An 18,682-nucleotide genomic window follows, 5' to 3' on the forward strand; every position below is an offset into this window, starting at 1 on the left:
CTAGGACATATCAAGATGATTGAAGTCTCCATCACTTCTGTATCTGTTTCCTCAACTCATCTATTTCCTCCTTCTGTCCAGGTGGTCTATGGCATAGTCCCACAAAAGACATCATCTTTGTCTATGATGAAACAGAGAATATATAGGCAATATTTCCCTTCCCTTCTATCATCTAACCTCCTTATTTCTCAGATTCAGCAAAATAATAAACATTTATTAAACACCTATTTTGTTCAGAGTGCTATGCTTGATGCTAGGAATACAAAGGTAGAGCTCACCCCATTCTTTAGCTATCCACAATATAATCAGGGGAAGGGGAATGGGACTCAGGTGCACAAATAACCTTTGAAATAAGGGAGAACTTAAATAAGGGAAAAGTTAAAAGCAGAAAAGCAGAGATATAAACCCCATGCTAAGAAATTTGAGAAGGAAGAGCTCACTTTTGACTGGTAAGGTCAGGTCAGAAAAGCCTTCATTTCTGGGAGGTTACACTAGAACTAGACCTGAAATTGAAATCTGTTACAGACATGAGTGACAGCATGAACATGGAAACAGGAAGGAGCAGGGTGAGACTGGGGATTGGTGGTCTAATTTGCTTAGAATATAGGGTTTGTGAAGGAAAGTAGTATGAAATGAGAATGACATCAAGGCTTTGAATGCCAGGCTATGGAGATTGTATTTGAACCTATAGGCAATGAAAAATCTCTAAAAAGGAAATATGGTTAGATTAGGAAATTTATTTTGGAAGCTAACCTGTGGAGAAGAGAAGGGAATTATCCAGTGTCCCCAAATTCTTATTGTGATGAGCTTAAAACGGCAGTAAGACTTTTGGGATGCCCAAGTGAAAATCTGGGGATGACTGAGAGGAGGGGTAAAACCCCGAGATCTGATGATGGTAAAATTGATTGGCTCTGACAATAGGAATAAATATGGAGAGGGAGGAGACAACGATGACCCTGGAGTCTTGAGTAGCTCGATGGTGACTGAAGTGATAATGGTACCTTCTAGGGAAATAGTCAAATTGGGAGAGGAAGCAGAAGATGCTGAGTTCATTGGAAGATGGTGGAGTTGGATGGGCTTAGAGGGGGCTTCTGCATGGAGATATCCAGCAGGCAGTTAAAGAGTCTGGGGATCATAGATCTGATGACTCTTACACCATATTCTGATTTTTATAGATGAAGTCATGGAAATTAGGAAGTGGGAACTGTCCAACGTCACACAGATGGGGAATGTCCGAGGAGGGACTGGGTAGATTGATCTTGAGATGTGATCATTGAAGAGTAGAGAGCTGATGAGATCACCAGAGAAGAGAACCCAGGAGCCAGTCTTTAGAGGTGGGCTATAGTCTTCAGGGGAGAGGAGGAGTGGGATGAGTCAGAGGAGTAGTCAAAGAGGTAGGAGGTGAATCAGGAGTCCTTTCTGAAGATGGTATTAAGAATGGGGTGGTCAGCAGCCTCGACTACTGTAGAAAGATTTAGGAGGCTAAAAAGTGAGCAAAGACCATTGTTACCACTATCCTTTTCCTACTAAATCTTCCTCAATTCAATCCTTTGGTAAAGGACTTCTTTCCCTGAAGCACTGAGATATTTCTGGAGTTTACCCCCATTGATTTTTGAGTTCTGTGATGGAAAGGACTGTGTTAGTAAAACTCTGTAAAGTGAGAGGTCTCCCTTTCCTCTCCCATCTCAGTACTAATGTAGGACTGCACATGAGTATAAATACACATAGTAGGTACTTGTTAAGAATTTAAGGGTTGATAGGGACATTAGTAATGACCTTTGACAGTATAGAACACAGATATCTGAGACCTAGGAAAGTATTAATGTAAGAATTAAAAGAAAAAAAGGCATTTGAATTCCTGATTGACATATGGGGAAACTGAGGTTGAGATTGGAAGGACTGGTTGAAGATGACCCAGACAGATACTGGCAGTGCTGAGACCTGCCCTCAGGTTACAGTTCAATGTTCCTGCCACTATGATGTGGTGCATCTGGATGGATGTGGATCTGGATGGGAGAGGGTGAGAGCCCTTCTTCCTAGGATCCTAGCAACTGAGGAAGCATGGCCCAAGGAAAAGAATGTGAGGTTTGGAGCCAGAATCCCTGGGTTCACGTCTCTGCTTTGCTACCTATACCTTGTGTAAGCTGGAGGGAGAGACTGAACTTCTCAGCAAGGGCTGGAAGTCCTGGGGTCTGAGAGCTGGAAGGAACTTTCACAGTTGCTGAGTTGGTCCAAATTCTGGTCTAATCTATCCCTTTCCTCCCCTTCCTCCCCTTCCCACTCCCCATGGGGAAACTGAAGCCCAAGAGCCAGGAAGGAATTTGCCCAGCTTAAACAGCTAATAAGTGGAGGAGCCAGGGCTACAATCCCAGAGACTGGGGGAGAGAGGCCTTATGGGGCCAACAGGATACAGCACAGACAAATAGAGTTGAGCAACGGCTTCTTATGCTTGTAGATGAAGGGGAGAAGTTTTGTCTGAAATAATGGTATCGAGTTGGATTAATCCGATAAGATTTCCTGGAGGAAGTGGATTCTGAGATGTGCTGTGACACTGAGGGATGGGAGGAAAAGGGAGGGGGGCTCCTGGACAGGTCCAGGGACAGGTGGGTCTCTCAGGCACACCCCCCAGCCTCTGGGAGGTGACACCGGGGATCCTCTGGCCTGATGGCTTTACTGGTTGTCACCAGGAGCAGGCAGGCTGCTTTGCTGGAACACGGAGTCATTGTGTGACCACTGGCCTTCCCAGCAAAGCTGCCCAGGCCCACAGGAAGCTGACCACCTTGCAGGGCCCTGGGGAAGATGCTTCAGCTTCCTGGCCTGGTTTCTGCTTTAGCCACGCTAGGTGGAAAACCTCAGAGGATAGTCCAAGGGAATGTTTCATATCTTACATGTACTGTTAGTTTCGAAGTTAGGAACTCCTGGATCGAACACTTATGGGCCGTGTGACTATGAACTTCCCACTTAACTTATTAAGGGAGGGAACTCTGTCAGAGGTTAAATTCCTGGGGAGTGGTCCATCTGCCGGGGTGGAGGGAGTTTCCACTCTGCAAGTTCTTCAAACCCATGAAGGCACAGGTCTAGTCTAAAAAACAAACTCCCCTCTCCCCATACTTTAGACTCATAAATTTATAAATGTTGGAGCTGAAAGGAGCCTCAGGGATCATTTAATTGGACTTCTTTGTTTTGCAGAGGAGAAAATTATTCTCTTAGGTCACAAAGGGAGTAAATTTAATCAGCAGAGCTGGAATTTGAACCCAGATCTCCTGACTCCTAGCTGAGTGATTCTCTGGGTGTATTTGAAACCTGCTTGAAGACCTCCATGTGTGCATTTGCATCCCCTCCCCCCCAAGACTCGTGTGGGTGCAAGCCTGTGTGCGTGTCCACAGTTGCACATGTGGGCTTGTATCCTTCCCTGTCCTGGGCCCCCAGGCCTGCCTGTGGGAGGTGGAGACTGATCCCGCTTTGGGCCCCACGGGGCTGGCTCCTTGCCTGGGCATCTAGCTCTTGGCCATTTGACGAAGGAGAGAAGGATTTTTCCTTTCATTAAATGTTAACAGAACCATCGACTTCCCTGCGTGGTCTCTGCTTCAGCCCTCTGGAGGGGGGGTTGCCCACCAGGAGGGGATGGCCTGGCATCCCAGGCCCCTCCGGCCCAGCCCACAGGAGACAGTGATCAGCATCTCCCCTGTTCCCTGGGTGGTAGGAAGGCCGAATGTTATTATTCCCATTTTATATATGAAGAACAGAAAGCCCAACATTCTGAAGGGCCAGTGAGTGGCAGAGCCTGCAGCCCCAGGCTCCAGACTCTGTTCTCTCTCAGATGTGGAATTCCTTGGTTCTTTTGGACCCCGCGTTCCCCTTCTGGTCTGTGGCCCACTCTCACATCCTCCTATGGGGAACCTTCTTCCCTTCCCCAGATCCCAGTTTCCTCATCTATTATAAAGTGAGGGGTGAGAATATAATAATGATCTCTAAGGTCACTGCCAACACCAGACGTTAGTTGGAGTAAAACACTGGTTTGTTTTTTAAAACTTACCCATAGCTTACTTAACTATTCCAATTCAGGCAGCTTCTGGACTTGAAAGGACCTGCTCCAATCTCTGTGCCTCACTTTCCTTCTCTCTAAAAGGGGGATAATAATAGCACCTACTTCCCCGTGTGGTCATGAGGATCAAACGAGATAACATCAGCAAAATGCTTTGTTAAGTCATAGATGAATGCTAGCGTTTATTATTAATGGTTGGGATGGCTGGGTGGAGCAATGAATAGAACCTGGGGCCTGGGGTCAGGAAGACCCATCTTTGAAATCCGACCTCAGATACTTTGTGATCATAGGCAAGTCATTTAACTCAGTTTGTCTCATCTGTAAAATGACCTAGAGAAAAGTTTCAGTATCTTTGCCAAGAAAACCCTAAACGGGGGCCATGAAGTACCAAAGTGAAATGCCTTAACAACAAAAATTATTGATGGCTGATTGTGACCTGACGCTTCCTTAAGCTTTCTCCCAAACTGCTTCCATTTTTTTCCTCTTTACCTGAAAGGGAGGGATTATTATTGTCATTTTGCAAATTGGGGGAAAAAGGTTTGTTTGGAGAAATTACCTTCTCAATCCCCACTTTACAAGAAAGGAAGGGCTAATCTGGGTATTCAGACACAAAGGTAATTTACTTCATTAAACCTTCTATGTGTCTTGTACTGTACTAAATGCTGGGATTTGAAAGACAAAAACCAAGAAGTCCTGACTGATTTAAGAGAATTCACACTGTGGGGAGATATAACAGGAACAAAGATAAATACAAATGATTGAAAAAGTAATTTCCTAAGGGAGAGAGTACTGCTAACTGCAGGGATAATGGTACTTTGGCTTGACTTAGAGTAGGAGTTGACTCCTGAGTTAGCTTTGGAAGGAAGTTGGGGGCTTTGAGGGGTGAAGACAAGGAAGGGGTATGTGGCAGATATGGGGTCCCGGCTTGACAAAAGGCACAAAGTTGGAGGATGAATGTTCTTTATGGGAAGTAATTACCAGTGAGTTACGCTGGTCCTGAGGGATCATGAAGGAGAATAATAGAAAACAAGACTAGAAAGATAGCTGGGAAGCTTGTTATAAAGGGCTTGTATAGGCCTTTAGCTTTTGAATTTTATCTTGGAGACAGTAGGGAAGCACTGGCTTATCTCCGACATTGTGGAACCTCGGCTTTAGGACTATCAGATTGGCAGTTTGTGGAGGGTGTTTTAGAGAGAGCAAAGCTTGGCGTGGAAGCCAGAATGCCGAATTAGGAGACCATTGCAATGGTTCAGGTGTGAAGTGCTCGGGCTCCAGAAAAGGTTTCATTAGTTATACCATAGAGGTGCTCTGGGTAAAGAGCTTTGTCATTCTTACACGATGATAGAAATGGCAAAAATAGTGTTATTTTTATGAAAGTGAAATCTCCTACAGTGGGTTTTCACTCTAGTTGGAAAGAATCATTTGCCCTGTGGACCTCTGAACGCTTATTATGAAGAATTAAGTGAGATAATGGATGGGGATGAGCCATGAAGAGAATAAATCTTTTTCTAAATAATTATTGCTTCCATTTCTCTAGCACTTCAGGATTTACAAAGGATTTCCCACACAGCAATACTGTAAAGGAGATAATAAGAGTGATCAGGGTGAATAAAGACCCCAGGTCCTTGGTAGCTGAATAGGTTAATAGGATGCTCCCTTTTTGATAATCCTTTTCAAGAGTATAGTTACTCCCATTTTATAGGTACAGAAATTGAGGCATAGGGAAATAAAGAAGTTTATTCAAGTTATTCAGTTAAGAAATAGCAGAGCCAGATTTCAAACTTGAGGCTTCTACAGAGTCATTCCTGTAGATCCGGATAACTCAGGCTATCAATGAATAAACATTTATTAGATACTTAATATCTATTTGGAAGCAAAAGTGATTCCTGCCCTCAAGGACCTGAAAACCTGAGCTGAAGGTCTGAAAACCATGAGAACATACAAAATAGGTCAGAGTAGATGGTGGATATCCTTGGAGGAGAAGGTTTTGGTTTCTTCCCACTTCCTCCCTAAACCTATGATAAGTAGCACAGGAAAGGATGGGATGGAGACTTCGGGTCAGTGACAGCTAAAGGAGGGATGTAGACAGATTAGAAGAAGCTTTGGAACTGGGAATTGGGAAACCTTCATTCTAGACTCTTGGAACCTTAGTTTTCTACTCAATAAAGTGGGAATGACAACATTTATATTCTTCCTATTTCACTGAAGAAAATGCTTGTAAACTTTAAAGCATTGGCGAATAGGGGGCCTTGAGTACTATACACCTGGCTCAGTACCCCACGGGAAGGAAGGACTTCAGTTTCCTTGTCTGTAAATGGCAAGTTGGAGAAAGTGACTTCTAATGGCTGAAGGGTCACCTGGACCTGAGCCCAAGCTGTTGCATTAGACAAGTTACTTTTCTTATCCAGGTCTCAGTTTTCTTATCTATAAAATGAGAATATTAGATTCAATACCTTCTAAGTTTCCTTCAATTTTGAATCCATGATCCTGCGGTTAGATAATACATAAGGTTTCTTCCATCGCTTGGATATCCTGATCCCAGCTTTGACATTATAGAGCCTTAGGGTATCTGGAACCCAGGGAAGGAGTTGGGGATGGATGGAAGAAGAATGAGGGTTAGTAATGGATCCTCCTGTTTTTTTCTCAAGGCAACAGGATCTAGTTCTTTTTACTAGATTATATCTGAATATTTATATTGATATAGATATTTATATCTATAGACTGTTATATTTATATGGAACCCAGGGAATGTGAATAAACCTGAAGGTGGAGGGGAATGGGAAGAGGAGCGGGGGTGAGTTAGTAATGGATCCTCAGAGAATCCTACTGTTTTCTCTCAAGGCAACAGGATCTAGTTCTTTTTAGTAGATGAATGATTATATCTGGATATTTATATCTGTCTATAGACATTTGTATTTATATGTATCTCTGCATATCTGCATTTATGTTTATGCAGAGACATTCATAGATGTTAGCTATAACGCCGGGGTTTGGCGCTGCAGAAGGCCGCCCTTTGCCACCACTTTCCTGTTCAGGGTCCTGAGAGTAATTGGGGGGGGGGGGGGGCTGGCTGGGTTGGTCTCTGCGTTCCCTGCTGACAGGGCCGGGATTCTCCCCCCCCCCTCTCTCTCTCACAGTTGATAGTTGAGAAGACCACTGACTACCCATCGGCCGAGTATTCCCTGGTGGAGGATGTGGCCCTGCACTTCACCTGTTTGATGGACAGGCTGAACCAGCAGCGTCTCTTCCAGCCAGACCTTTGTGACGTGGACCTGGTGCTGGTGCAGCAGCACAGCGTCTTCCCAGCCCATAAGGGGGTCCTGGCCGCCTACAGCCAGTTCTTCCACTCCCTCTTCACCCAGAACAAGCAGCTGCAGAGGGTCGAGCTGTCCCTGGAGGCCCTGGCCCCTCGGGGTCTCCAGCAGATCCTCAACTTCATCTATACCTCTAAGCTGCTGGTCAACGCGGCCAACGTGCAGGACGTGCTGAACGCCGCCTCCGTGCTCCAGATGGCGGACATTGCGGCCTCCTGCCAGGACCTGCTGGACGCCTGCTCCCTGGGGCCACCTGGGCCCGTGGCTATGGCGCTGGGGCCCGGGACCGGCCCCGGGGGGTGCCCGCCCGGCCCAGCCTCCTACTACTGCGAGATCAAGCAGGAGGCCGACGCCCCCACGCAGCCCAAGATCTACGCCCGGGAAGGGCCCGACCCCTTCTCGGTGCGGGTGGAGGACGGCGCGGGGTTGGGCGGCGGCGGCCTGGGGCTGAGCCCGGTGCCCACCAAGCCTTTCTACAAGGAGGAGAAGGAGGAGGCCGGGGGCGCCGAGGGCGCGGCTCCCGGGGCCCTGTGCAAGCTGGAGGGGGCCGAGGACTCCGAGGAGGACCTGGAGGGCCAGGGTGCCTACAGCGGGGAGCAGCAGCAGATCATCGTGGAGGTCAACCTCAACAACCAGACGCTCCACGTGTCCAAGGGGCCCGAGGGCAAGCCTGCGGCCACGGACGCTGGGGAGGCCACTGTGGTGCTGGGCCCGGAGGAGAGAGCCAGGGGCGAGGAGGAGGAGGAAGAGGAGGAGGAGGAGGGGGGAGGCGGTGGCAGTGGGGGGGAAGAGGAGGAGGAGGAGGAGGAAGAAGAGGAGGAGGAGGAAGAGGAAGAGGAGGAGGAGGAAGGTGATGGGGGGGAGGAGGAAGAGGAGGAGGAGGAGGAGCATAGTGAGGAAGAGGAGGCAGAAACAACAGAGGAGGAGGAGGAGGAGGCAGGCCGGGCCAGGAAGGAGAAGCCCAGGGCTGCTTGTCAGGGCTCCCGCACGGGCCAGGCCACCAGGAGCAGCGTGGCCACCAGGTCGAGGGAGAGCGCCAAGCAGGGGGTGTCAGGGGAGGAGGAGGAGGAGGCGGCTGAGGAGGGGGGCCGGAGGGGCCGCAAGCGGAGGAAGGACGCCCAGCTGCCCGCCCCGGCCCCCGATGGCCTGGGCCCCAAGGTGAAGCTGGAGGAGAAGCAGCACCACCCGTGCCAGAAGTGTCCCCGGGTCTTCAACAACCGCTGGTACCTGGAGAAGCACATGAACGTGACCCACAGCCGCATGCAGATCTGCGACAAGTGCGGCAAGCGCTTCCTGCTCGAGAGCGAGCTCCTGCTGCATCATCAGACCGACTGCGAGAGGAACATCCAGGTGGGAGGCCCCCCTTCCCAGCCCCCCTCAGCCTGTCCCTGCCCTCCTAGACCACCCTAAGTGCCCACCTTGGTCCATATTAGAGATGGGGAGACTGAGGCCCCCGGCCGATGATCGGAGCTAGCCCATAGGAGGCATTTTACAGCCCTTCCCTCCTGCCAGTCATGGGAGCCTGTGAGGTTGAGTCTAATAGATACTGCAAAGGCTCCCTCCATCTCTTAGACACCGCAATCCCGGCTTTGGTAGCACAGAGCCAAGGGTATCTGAGCCTGGGGAATGTGCTGAGACCTGAAGGGCTAAGTCGGCTCGCCCTGTCTCCTCATGAGAATAAAATAATAAGCGATAACTCCAACCTCTGGGTTGTTGGGAAGAGAGGACGAGGGGATGTTTATAAAGCTCTTTACAGGCCTTAAAGCGCTCTGTACCATTGCCATCTGGCTGCTCTAAAAGTGTTGGTGCTTGCCGGGCTTGAGCCCTTCCCCTGACACAGATCATGGCCCGGGAGCTGGTCCCTGGGGCGTCAGAAGTCCCCAGCAGGCGCCCCCCCTTCTGGTGACGGGCCCCTCCGTGCCCTTAGTGGGAGTCCCAGATGACTGGTACAGGGGCCGCCACCAGGCTCGTCCTTGAAGCCTTTCCAACATGGCAGCCCTGGCGAGAGTGCAGTCACCTCTCCCCAGGGATGAGCCGGCTCTGGGGGGGGGGGGGCTAGAACCTGAGGGTCTGGGGCTCCAGAGATCCACTTTTAACCCACACCCCCTCACGCTCACCTCTCAAGCTTTCTACTACGTCACGCTGCCTCCTTTCAAGTTCTCTTTTAAAAACCGTCTCCATTTTTGCTGAGAGCACCCACAGGCAGGCAGGTAGTGCAGTGGGCCAGAACGCTGGACCCGGACCCAGGAGAAGCTGAGGGCAGATCGAGCCTCAGAAATTCCCTAGCTTTGGGACTCTGGGCTTGCCTCAGTTTCCTCAGTTGCCAGAGAGGACAATGATGGTCCTTTTTCCCCCAGGGTAAGGATCCCCTGAAATGATGTTTGTGAAGCGCTTACACAGTGTCTGGTATCTAGCAGATGTTTAATAAATGCTTGTTTCCTGGAAGGTTTGTAACCTTCATGTCATCCTTGATCTTTCCCTGTTCTTCCCCCCGCCCCCCCCCCCCCCTTTTTCTTTTTGAGGCATTTGGGATTAAGAGACTTGCCCAGGGTCACACAGCCAGGAAGTGTTAAGTGTCTGAGGCCAAATTTGAACTCGGGCCCTCCTGACTCCAAAGCCGGTGCTCTATCCAGGGCCACCGAGCTGCCCCTTTCCCTTTCAGGCCCCATATCCAAACAGTTGTCACGTCCTGTTGCTTGGGATTCTTCAGATCTTTCCTTCTCTCGTTGCTCATTTGGCCATTAGACGACTTCAGGCCCATTTGAAGCAGCCTCCTTACGGGTCTCCCCGCCTCTGGACTTTTTCTTCTCCAGCCTGTCCTCCAAGCAGCTTGTCAGATAATCACCCTGAGAGTCATGGATGGCCGTGTCCTTGCTTAAAAATACTCGGTGGTTTCCTGTTGCCCCTTAGATGACGCCCAAACATCTTAGCCACAGATTCAGGGCCCTCACGCTGTGCTTGTGACCCACTCTCCAGCCTTATTCCCAATTACTCTCGGTTCCATCATTGCAGTTTCAGCCAGACTCGATGCCAGAGCTCCCTGACCCTCACACATCACTTCCCCCTCTCTGCAGCCCACAGGCCCCAGGCGAGCATGTCTCCTTTCAGGTTCCTTCAGGGCTCCATTCAGGGGCTGCTTCCTCCAGGGAGTCCACCTCCAGTCTGTCTCTTCTCCAATACTCCCTTTCCCCCCTTTGCACCCTTTCAAATAAGATAAAGTGTGTAAGGCACTTAGCGCCGTGCCTGGCACACAGTAGGTGCTTCATAAATGCTTATCCCTCCCCACCAGCCCCAGGCCCCACATCATATTATGTCCCTCTGTGAACATGTTCTCTCATCCCAGTAGAATGTAAGTCCCTGAGGGCAGAGGCTTTTAAAATTTGTGTCCCTACTGTGTGGTACAGTTGCCCATAACATACATACATATTGAATTGAATTAAATGGCGAGTTCTCTCCCAACTCCAACCCTCTATGTTCTATACTCTAGCTCTCCGTCCCCCGTGGAGGAGGAAGAGCCCTCCTCGGTCCCCAGGGACATCCTGGTTTGGTAGGAGAGACAAGATCCATGCATGTGAAAAACTTGTGACCAGTGAGCTGGGGTGGTCAGGGCAGGCTTCCTGGAGGAGGCGGCTGCCAAATAGTAAGGGAGGGGGAAGGTTTGGCAGTCGGCTCTAGTCAATCTCTAAGCATTTCTTAGCCACTTATTAGCTCTGTGCTAAGTGCTAGGGATGCAAAGAAGGGCAAAAACTTGGCCCTGCCCTAGTTTAAGAAAGAACTTCCTTTTTAACCAGCAGATAAACCAATAGGTACAAACCAGAGATGTACAAATTAATTCACGGTACTCTTTAAGCACCAACAGCTGGGGAAATGGGCAAGGCCTCCAGGCACAGGGGGGGGAGTGAGCAAGGACACAGAGGCAGGAAAGCTCTTCTTGTATGTATGCAGGGGGTGTCCTGGAGACCTGGCCAGCTGGAAAGGAGGAGAAGGAGAGAGGGGGAGGGGAGGAGGAGAAAGGGAGAAGAAAAGGAGGAGAGAAGGGAGAGGAAAAAGGGGGGAAAAGGAGGAGGAGGAAAAGGGAAGAAGAGGAGAAGGAGTAGGGGAGAAGGAGAGAAAGAAAAGGAGAGGAGGGAAGGAGGGAAGAAAGAGATGGGAGGAGGAAGGAGGGAAGGACAAGAGGAGGGGAGGGGGAGAAAGAGAGAAAGAGGAAGGGAGAGGAGGAGGAGAGGAGAAGAGAGAGAAGGGGGGATGGAGAAGGAGGAGGGGAGGAGAGGAAAGAAGGAGGAGGTGGGAGGGGAGGAAGAGGAGTGAGAGTAGAGGAAAGGGGAAAGGAGGAAAAGAGGAGAGAGGAAGGAGAGGAGGGAAAGGAAGAGGAAGGAGGGGAGAAGGAAGGGGGGGGGGAGGTTCTCCTATAACCATAGGAGACTTTTCAGAGGGCTTTGGGGTTTCAGGGCTGTCTCCATGGGGTTGCCCGCCATTCCCGAGAAGAGGCAGGCTGCCTTTCCCTCAGAGACAGCTCGTGAGGCCGTGGCTGGGAGGGCGCCGAGAGCGTGTCTCCTGCACTGAATGCAGCAGCTCTTTGCCCTGGTGACAAGGAGAGTTGGCTTTGTGATGTCTCTGGAAGCAGAACCCAGGCCCGGGGGAAGGGGCCGCTGGGCGGACTTGGACTACACTCACCTCCTTCTGGCTCTGCCATTCTAGGGTCCAAGGCAGGGGCTCTTAGCCCGCTTTTGTGGGATATCCCCCTTGGACAGTGCCCATATACCCCTTCCCAGGGTAATGCATTTAAATATCATACATAGGTTTACAAAGGAAAACAGGTCTGTAGAAATAAAAAAAAATTTTTCATCCAAGTTCACAGCCCTTCCCCTAAATCTATCCACAGATTCATAGGGAGCCATGGACCTCAGGTTAAGGAAACACAGGGCAAGGAAATGCGCGCACACACACACACACACACACACACACACACACACACACACGTATGCAGGAGGTGCTTGGGGAGAACAGGATAAAGGCCAGGGGGAGCTCCCGGATTGGCCAAGGGGGTGATTCTTGGGGAGTTAAATTCCCACGGATGAACCAGAAAGGTTTAAGTTTGGGGAGTGAAGGGTATCCCTAGGAGCCGTGTGAATGTGTGAGTGAGTGTGTGTGTCTTTTGGGGAGGGTGGGCTTTCTCTAACCCTGCTGAGGGTCTTTCCGGCCGATCTCGGGGCCTCTCACTGAAGTTCTCCCTCCCCTTCCTCTCCCTCCCCCCCCTCCCCTTCCCCCTGGCCAGTGCGTCACGTGCGGCAAAGCCTTTAAGAAGCTTTGGTCCCTCCACGAGCACAACAAGATTGTCCATGGCTACGCGGAGAAGAAGTTTTCCTGCGAGATCTGTGAGAAGAAATTCTATACCATGGCCCACGTGCGGAAGCACATGGTTGGTGAGTCTCAGGGGCTGGGGGAGAAGCCCACGGCGGGAGGGACGCAGGTCTGGGGGGCCGACGGGCCAAGCTGGGGAAGGATCCCGAGAGAGGTGGGGAGGGCCGGCTCCCTCCTTACAGACTTGGGGACTCCACATGAGGCTCTTCCTCCTTCCGGATTCCCCTCTCCCCTCTGGCTGATCTGGGCAAGGAAGCAGCATGGTGATATAATGGAAAGAAGGCAGAAGCTGGAGGTGGAAGACCCGAGTTCAGATTCTGCCTTCATTTATGTACTGCTTTTGTGGCCAGAAAAATCACTTAAAATCTCCGAATCTGTCCAAATCAATTACTTCCAAGATCTCTCTGGCTTCTGATCTTTAATCCAGGAAGCTGCTCCTTGACCTGTCCCCAGAGCCATTCCGCTCCTCCCCCTCCTCCACTGGGCAGGGAGGATGTCTTTTTGTGCAAGGTATTTTAGGATGTCATTTTGATGATCATAATTAACAAAGTGAATGGAATCATTATGTTTTCAAATTGGAAAAGGTTAGAGAGAGTACATTGGGATGCTTAGAATAATGGCTTTCCAGTCAGATCTCCACTTTTATCACTTTCTAACCGTGTGGGTTTAGGCAAAAGTCAGGTTCTTTGCCTGTGCCTCAATTTCCTAATTTGTAAAATGAGTTACTTGGTCTAGGTTGATATCATGTGATCTCCCATGGCCTTAAAAATCACAGACCCCTGGTTCTTTAAAAAAAAAAAAAAAAAAAAAAACTTTAAGATTATTGAGGACCACAAAGAACTTTTGTTTTGTGGGTATTAGCTATCAATATTTACCACATCAGAAATTAAAGTGTTTTATTATTATTATGAAAATAGATCTTGAGACAGGAGTAAAAGGGGCTTGAGGACCCTCAGAATCCGAGTCCACACTTTGAGAATCATTGATACTTTGCATGAGACACGAATACAAGTTTCTTGGATAATTTTGGAGCTACTCATGCCGACAGTCCAGAGAAGAGCTGATGATATTTGGGGGGACAGAGATGGAAACGTGTGGCACGCCACCCACACAGTCACAATCTTCAGTCATCTTCTCATGGAAGAGGAAGTCTGAGTGTAGTCCCTGGAAGCAGCATTAGAATCAGTGAAGAGGGAAAGTTATATTACAGCGGGGCAAATAGGCAGATTGGAGTTATAAAGAACCTCCACCTACTCGGAGCTGCCTAACAGAACATGGCTGTCTCTGGAGGTCCAGGGTCATCCCTTAAACCCAAAGCAGGTAGAAGGTCAGGTCTTCTAACAGCTGTCACCCATGCTCACTTCTCAGCTCACACCAAGGACATGCCCTTCACCTGCGAGACCTGCGGCAAGTCCTTCAAGAGGAGCATGTCCCTCAAAGTCCATTCCTTGCAGCATTCTGGGGAGAAGCCTTTCAAATGTGAGGTAAGCCCCCTTCTGAGGGCCACGTTAAGGGGTACCCTCTCCTTCTTGGCCAGAAACTCAGTCCCCAGTTCTCATGCCTGTCGAAGTCCCTGTTTTCTGTCTGACCCTGTCACTGAGAGGCTATCAGAGCTCATTCCCCTCTGGAAAATCAAAGGAGCCTCTTTTATCCCAGGGAGAAGGAAGAAGGGGTCCTAAAGTTACACCTGTGGGCCTGGGGGAAGTCAAAGGAGTTTGTGTCAGACCTTCCCTCCTTACCTTACCCACAGCATCTTCAGCACCGTGTCGCCTCCACCATGAACCTTTTTGGGGAATTTGGTACAGTCCATCTCCTTCCCTCTTTGTTATTCTTAATAATCCTTTAGTGATATTCTATTTTCTCATTCAGGGCTCCCCAGGAACAGCAATGTATTAGCATTCAAATGTGATGTTGCTACTGTCATCATTAGGGAGAATAATTTGTTATAAAAATCTTAGCAGATCTTTTCCATGTTTTATTTGTTTTTCTTCCTTCCATCTTTATTCTTAAATGCTCTAGGAATGATCTGGTTTAATTGGGTCTTATGCCAAGTTTTCTGTTTGACATGTTTTTTCCTTCCATTGCTTCTCATTTTACAAAGCAATATTGCTTTTAATCTTCCATTATCTTTCTCTTAACATTTTATGAACTAGTTTATGTTCTGGACTGTTTTCAGAGTCAAAATCCCCAAACTGGGAAGAGAATTTAGAGGTAATCTGGTCCAACATTTTCATTTGTAAAAGAGGAAATTGAGACCAGGGAAGGAAAGGGACTTGTTTGAGGTCGTGCAGGACTTAAACCCAGGTATCCTGATTCCCAGGTCAGATGTTCTTACCATCATGTTGTCGTGTTCCTAGAGGAAGACTTCAAATGCTGACCAGCTGTGTAATCCCAGGCACAGTTCCCTGGCACACAGAAGGCACTTAATAAATGCTTGTTTCCGTAGAACAAAGAAGAGGTCATTTTGGGCAGGGATTATGAGAGAAGGCTTCCTAGAGGGGGTATGGCTAGAGCCAGGCTTTCACGTAAGCAAAGAAGAGGAGGGAGCTTAGTGTTTCATGAGAGTCCAGCAACCAGAAGCCAGAGATACACACACACACACACACACACACACACACACACACACACACACACGTTTGTGTGTTTCCATCAGAAACTCAGAAAGAGAAAACAACCATTGAGCCTTTTTCTCTCAAAGGTTCTTGTTTGTTTGCCTAAATAAGGCAGCCTGGATTTGTGGTCATTGGTCAGTGAAAGTGGGTTTGCAAAACTTGTTATTTCTCTGGTGTAAAAGGTGAAAGTTGCAAAATTTCAGACCCATTTTAAGACCTGCATTAAAGGCAGAGCCTAATCAGGCCAACAAGTAGTCTTTAGAAAGATTTTGATGGACTAAAGCTGATAGATTGAATATAGAATATGAGATTTAAAAGGATTATGTGTCCCTCCCTCCCTCCCTCCCTCCTTCCCTCCTTTTCCTTCCTCCCTCCTTCCCCTCTTTAAGGTTCCCTTTTTAAATATCTCTTTGGGATATAAGCCCAGTAGTAGCACTGCTGTATCAAAGGGTATGCATAGTTTGATAACTTTTTGAGCATAGTTCCAAATCGCTCTCCAGAATGGCTGGATGCATTCACAACTCCACCAACAATGTATCAGTGTCCCAGTTTTCCCACATCCCCTCCAACATTTGTCATGATCTTTTCCTGTCATCTTAGCCGATCTGAGAGGTGGGTAGTGGTATCTCAGAGTTTATATTTCTCTGATCAATAATGATTTGGAACACCTTTTCATATGAGTAGAAATAGTTTCAATTTCATCATCCGAAAATTGTTTGTTCATATCCTTTGACCATTTATCCAACTGTTAAATTTTCACTGAGAGCATTTGTATTTTAGACATGGGCAAACTACCAATCAGGACTTGATTATATGTTTTGTTGATTGTTTAGACTTTAATGGAAAAAAATGTTAATAATTCAGATTAAATTTTAAAATGTCATGTTTCCAATTTCTCCCTGGAGAGCTGATTGTTAAATATTTACCAATACTCTAATGCAGTGGTTCTCAAAGTATGGTCTAGAGAATCCTGGGGATCTCTGAAACCCTTTTAGAGGGTCTACAAATTCAAAAATAGTTTTTATTTCCAATATGGTAAATGTCTATAAATATAATCCAGATAAACAAAAACACTTTGGAGAGATCCTCAATAATTTTAGTAGGATAAAGACACTGAAAACAAAAGTTTGAGAACCACTGTTAGAGTCTAACCACAAGTTAGAGTCTAATGGTTAGTCTTAACCACAAGTTAGAGTCTAATGGGTTCAAGAAACCCAAATGTAAATTCCTGTTGATTTTTTGTCATTGGTTGTCCACTGCCCAGCAGGGTACCTGATATAAAAATAAGTATTTAATAAATGTTTATTGAATTAAAACAAAGAATAGGGATATTTAACCTGGAAAAGAGAAACACTTGGTAAGGAATTGGGGAGGAAAGATAATTATAAACATAATCATAGCTAACATTAATTATGTAATACTTATTATGTGCCAAGCACTGGGCTAAACACTTCACAATTTATCTCATTTGATCCTCATGACAATCCTGGGAGTTAAAAATGCTATTATTATTCCCATTTTATAGATGAGAAACTGAAGCAAACAGAAGACTTGCTTAGGATCTCCCTGTTAATGAGTGTCTGAGCCTAATTTGATTTGATCTCATGTTTTCTTGACTTTAGTCCTGGTGCCATCTAGTCACTGATGTGATGAATGTTTATGAGAATTAGGTTTCTCCTGCGTGGTCTCGGTGGGCAGGTCTGGTAGTAATGGGTAAGATTTTCAGGGAAGCAGATTTTGCCACACTACTAGGACACCCGAGCATCAGAACCACCCTCAAATTGAATGAGCTGCCTGGAGAAGAAGGATTCCTTGTCCTTCATTAGGAACCTTCAAGCTGAACGACCATTGGTCCAGAATGTAGATGGGGCTACTGTTTGGACATAGGTTGAACTCGATCCCTTTAAGGTCCCCTTTTCTCCAAAATTAACCAGCCAGCTCCTCGCTTTGGCTTTTAAAGCCCTGCCATAATCCGGCACCAGGCTCACTCTGCAAGTGTGTCTCATCCTATCCCTTTCACCATCTTGACCCTTCGTGTCTTTCTGCTTCTAACACTTTGCCTCTCACCAAAGTGGCCTGTGTGCTGTCCCTGGACTCGGTGCTCCATCCCTGGTCTGTGTCTGGCTGTTCTTCAGCTCGGGAATCTGCTAAGACCTCGCTGGTGCTTTATAGTCTCCTTAGTTTCCATCAAAGAGCCACCTCCTACAAAACGCCTTCTCCGAGGCACATCGCCTCTTCCCCCAGTTACTGTTCTCTGTCTTCACATTATCTTGCATTTATCTATTCCTCGTATCACCAGAAACATATGCTTCTTGAGGCTGTTTGTTGCCCTTCCACATATTTAGCGTTTAGTTGAATTCAACTGGTGAGTTTTGAATTGAATTTTCAGACTCACAGAGGGAAACTGATGTTCTCAAACGCATGGATCAGACCAGTTCCCTCCCTCCGCCCTCCCCTGCCCTCCACCCTCAGCTTCTCTCCTTAATGACAGCCCAGCCCAGGACCAGCTGCAGACCTCTTGACTTGGGGGTTGAAGATGGTGCCATAGTCCTTCACGCCCATTTCTCTTTTCCTCCCTTTCCTCACCAGAACTGCAACGAGCGCTTCCAGTACAAATACCAGCTGCGGTCCCACATGAGCATCCACATTGGCCACAAGCAGTTCATGTGCCAGTGGTGCGGGAAGGACTTCAACATGAAGCAGTATTTTGATGAGCACATGAAGACACACACGGGTGAGAGCTTTTGAAGACTCCTGCTCCCCTCCTTCCTTCCCTTCTCCCTCTCCTGCCATCATCTCCTCCATCTTATCTCCCCCTACCCAGGATCATTAGCTCTTGGGGAGAATCCCAACTTCTCTAGGAGAGGTAACTAAGCTGGGGTGCTCTCTCTCCTCTATTTCTCTCTTTTTTCTCTATTTCTCTCTCCTCCTCCTCTTCCTCTTTCTCTAGTCTTCCTCTTCCTCCTCCTCTTCCTTGTCTTTGTCTTTTTTCTTCCCCCTTTTTTCTCCATCTTTGACTCTTCCAATGACTTACTAATGTGTCACTCAGGAGAGCTACTTCCTCTTTCTGAGTCTCAGTTTTCTTATCTGTAACATGAAAAGTTTGGGCCCATTGATCTATAAGGTCCCTTCCAGCTCTGATATCTCGTGTCCCTGGAGGTGGGGAGACTGTTAGAGAGTGGGGAGGGGAGAGGAGAACTATTCAGCACAGTATGGAAGAAAGCTTTTCTTTAGGATGCGAGGATCTGGGTTAGAATCCAGGACATCCTTCTACTGAAGCTCAGAACTTCTGGGCTTAGAGCAGTTCACCAGCATTGGGGATTATGGGCATTTACCACCACTCCCAGGAA

General features: G+C 48.0%; 1 protein-coding gene across 1 annotated transcript in view; it reads left to right on the top strand.

Moving 5' to 3' along the window:
- The window catches only part of ZBTB47 (zinc finger and BTB domain containing 47), a 47,357-nt gene that overhangs the window by 19,078 nt on the left and 9,597 nt on the right, over nucleotides 1–18,682 (top strand). The window contains exons 2-5 of the mRNA XM_031959852.1: nucleotides 7,183–8,709; nucleotides 12,635–12,782; nucleotides 14,089–14,204; nucleotides 17,922–18,066. Coding sequence (XP_031815712.1) covers nucleotides 7,183–8,709; nucleotides 12,635–12,782; nucleotides 14,089–14,204; nucleotides 17,922–18,066 — 1,936 coding nt within the window. The remainder of the gene's footprint in view (nucleotides 1–7,182; nucleotides 8,710–12,634; nucleotides 12,783–14,088; nucleotides 14,205–17,921; nucleotides 18,067–18,682) is intronic.

Source organism: Sarcophilus harrisii, chromosome 1, assembly GCF_902635505.1.
Source record: "Sarcophilus harrisii chromosome 1, mSarHar1.11, whole genome shotgun sequence".
Lineage (NCBI taxonomy): Eukaryota > Metazoa > Chordata > Mammalia > Dasyuromorphia > Dasyuridae > Sarcophilus > Sarcophilus harrisii.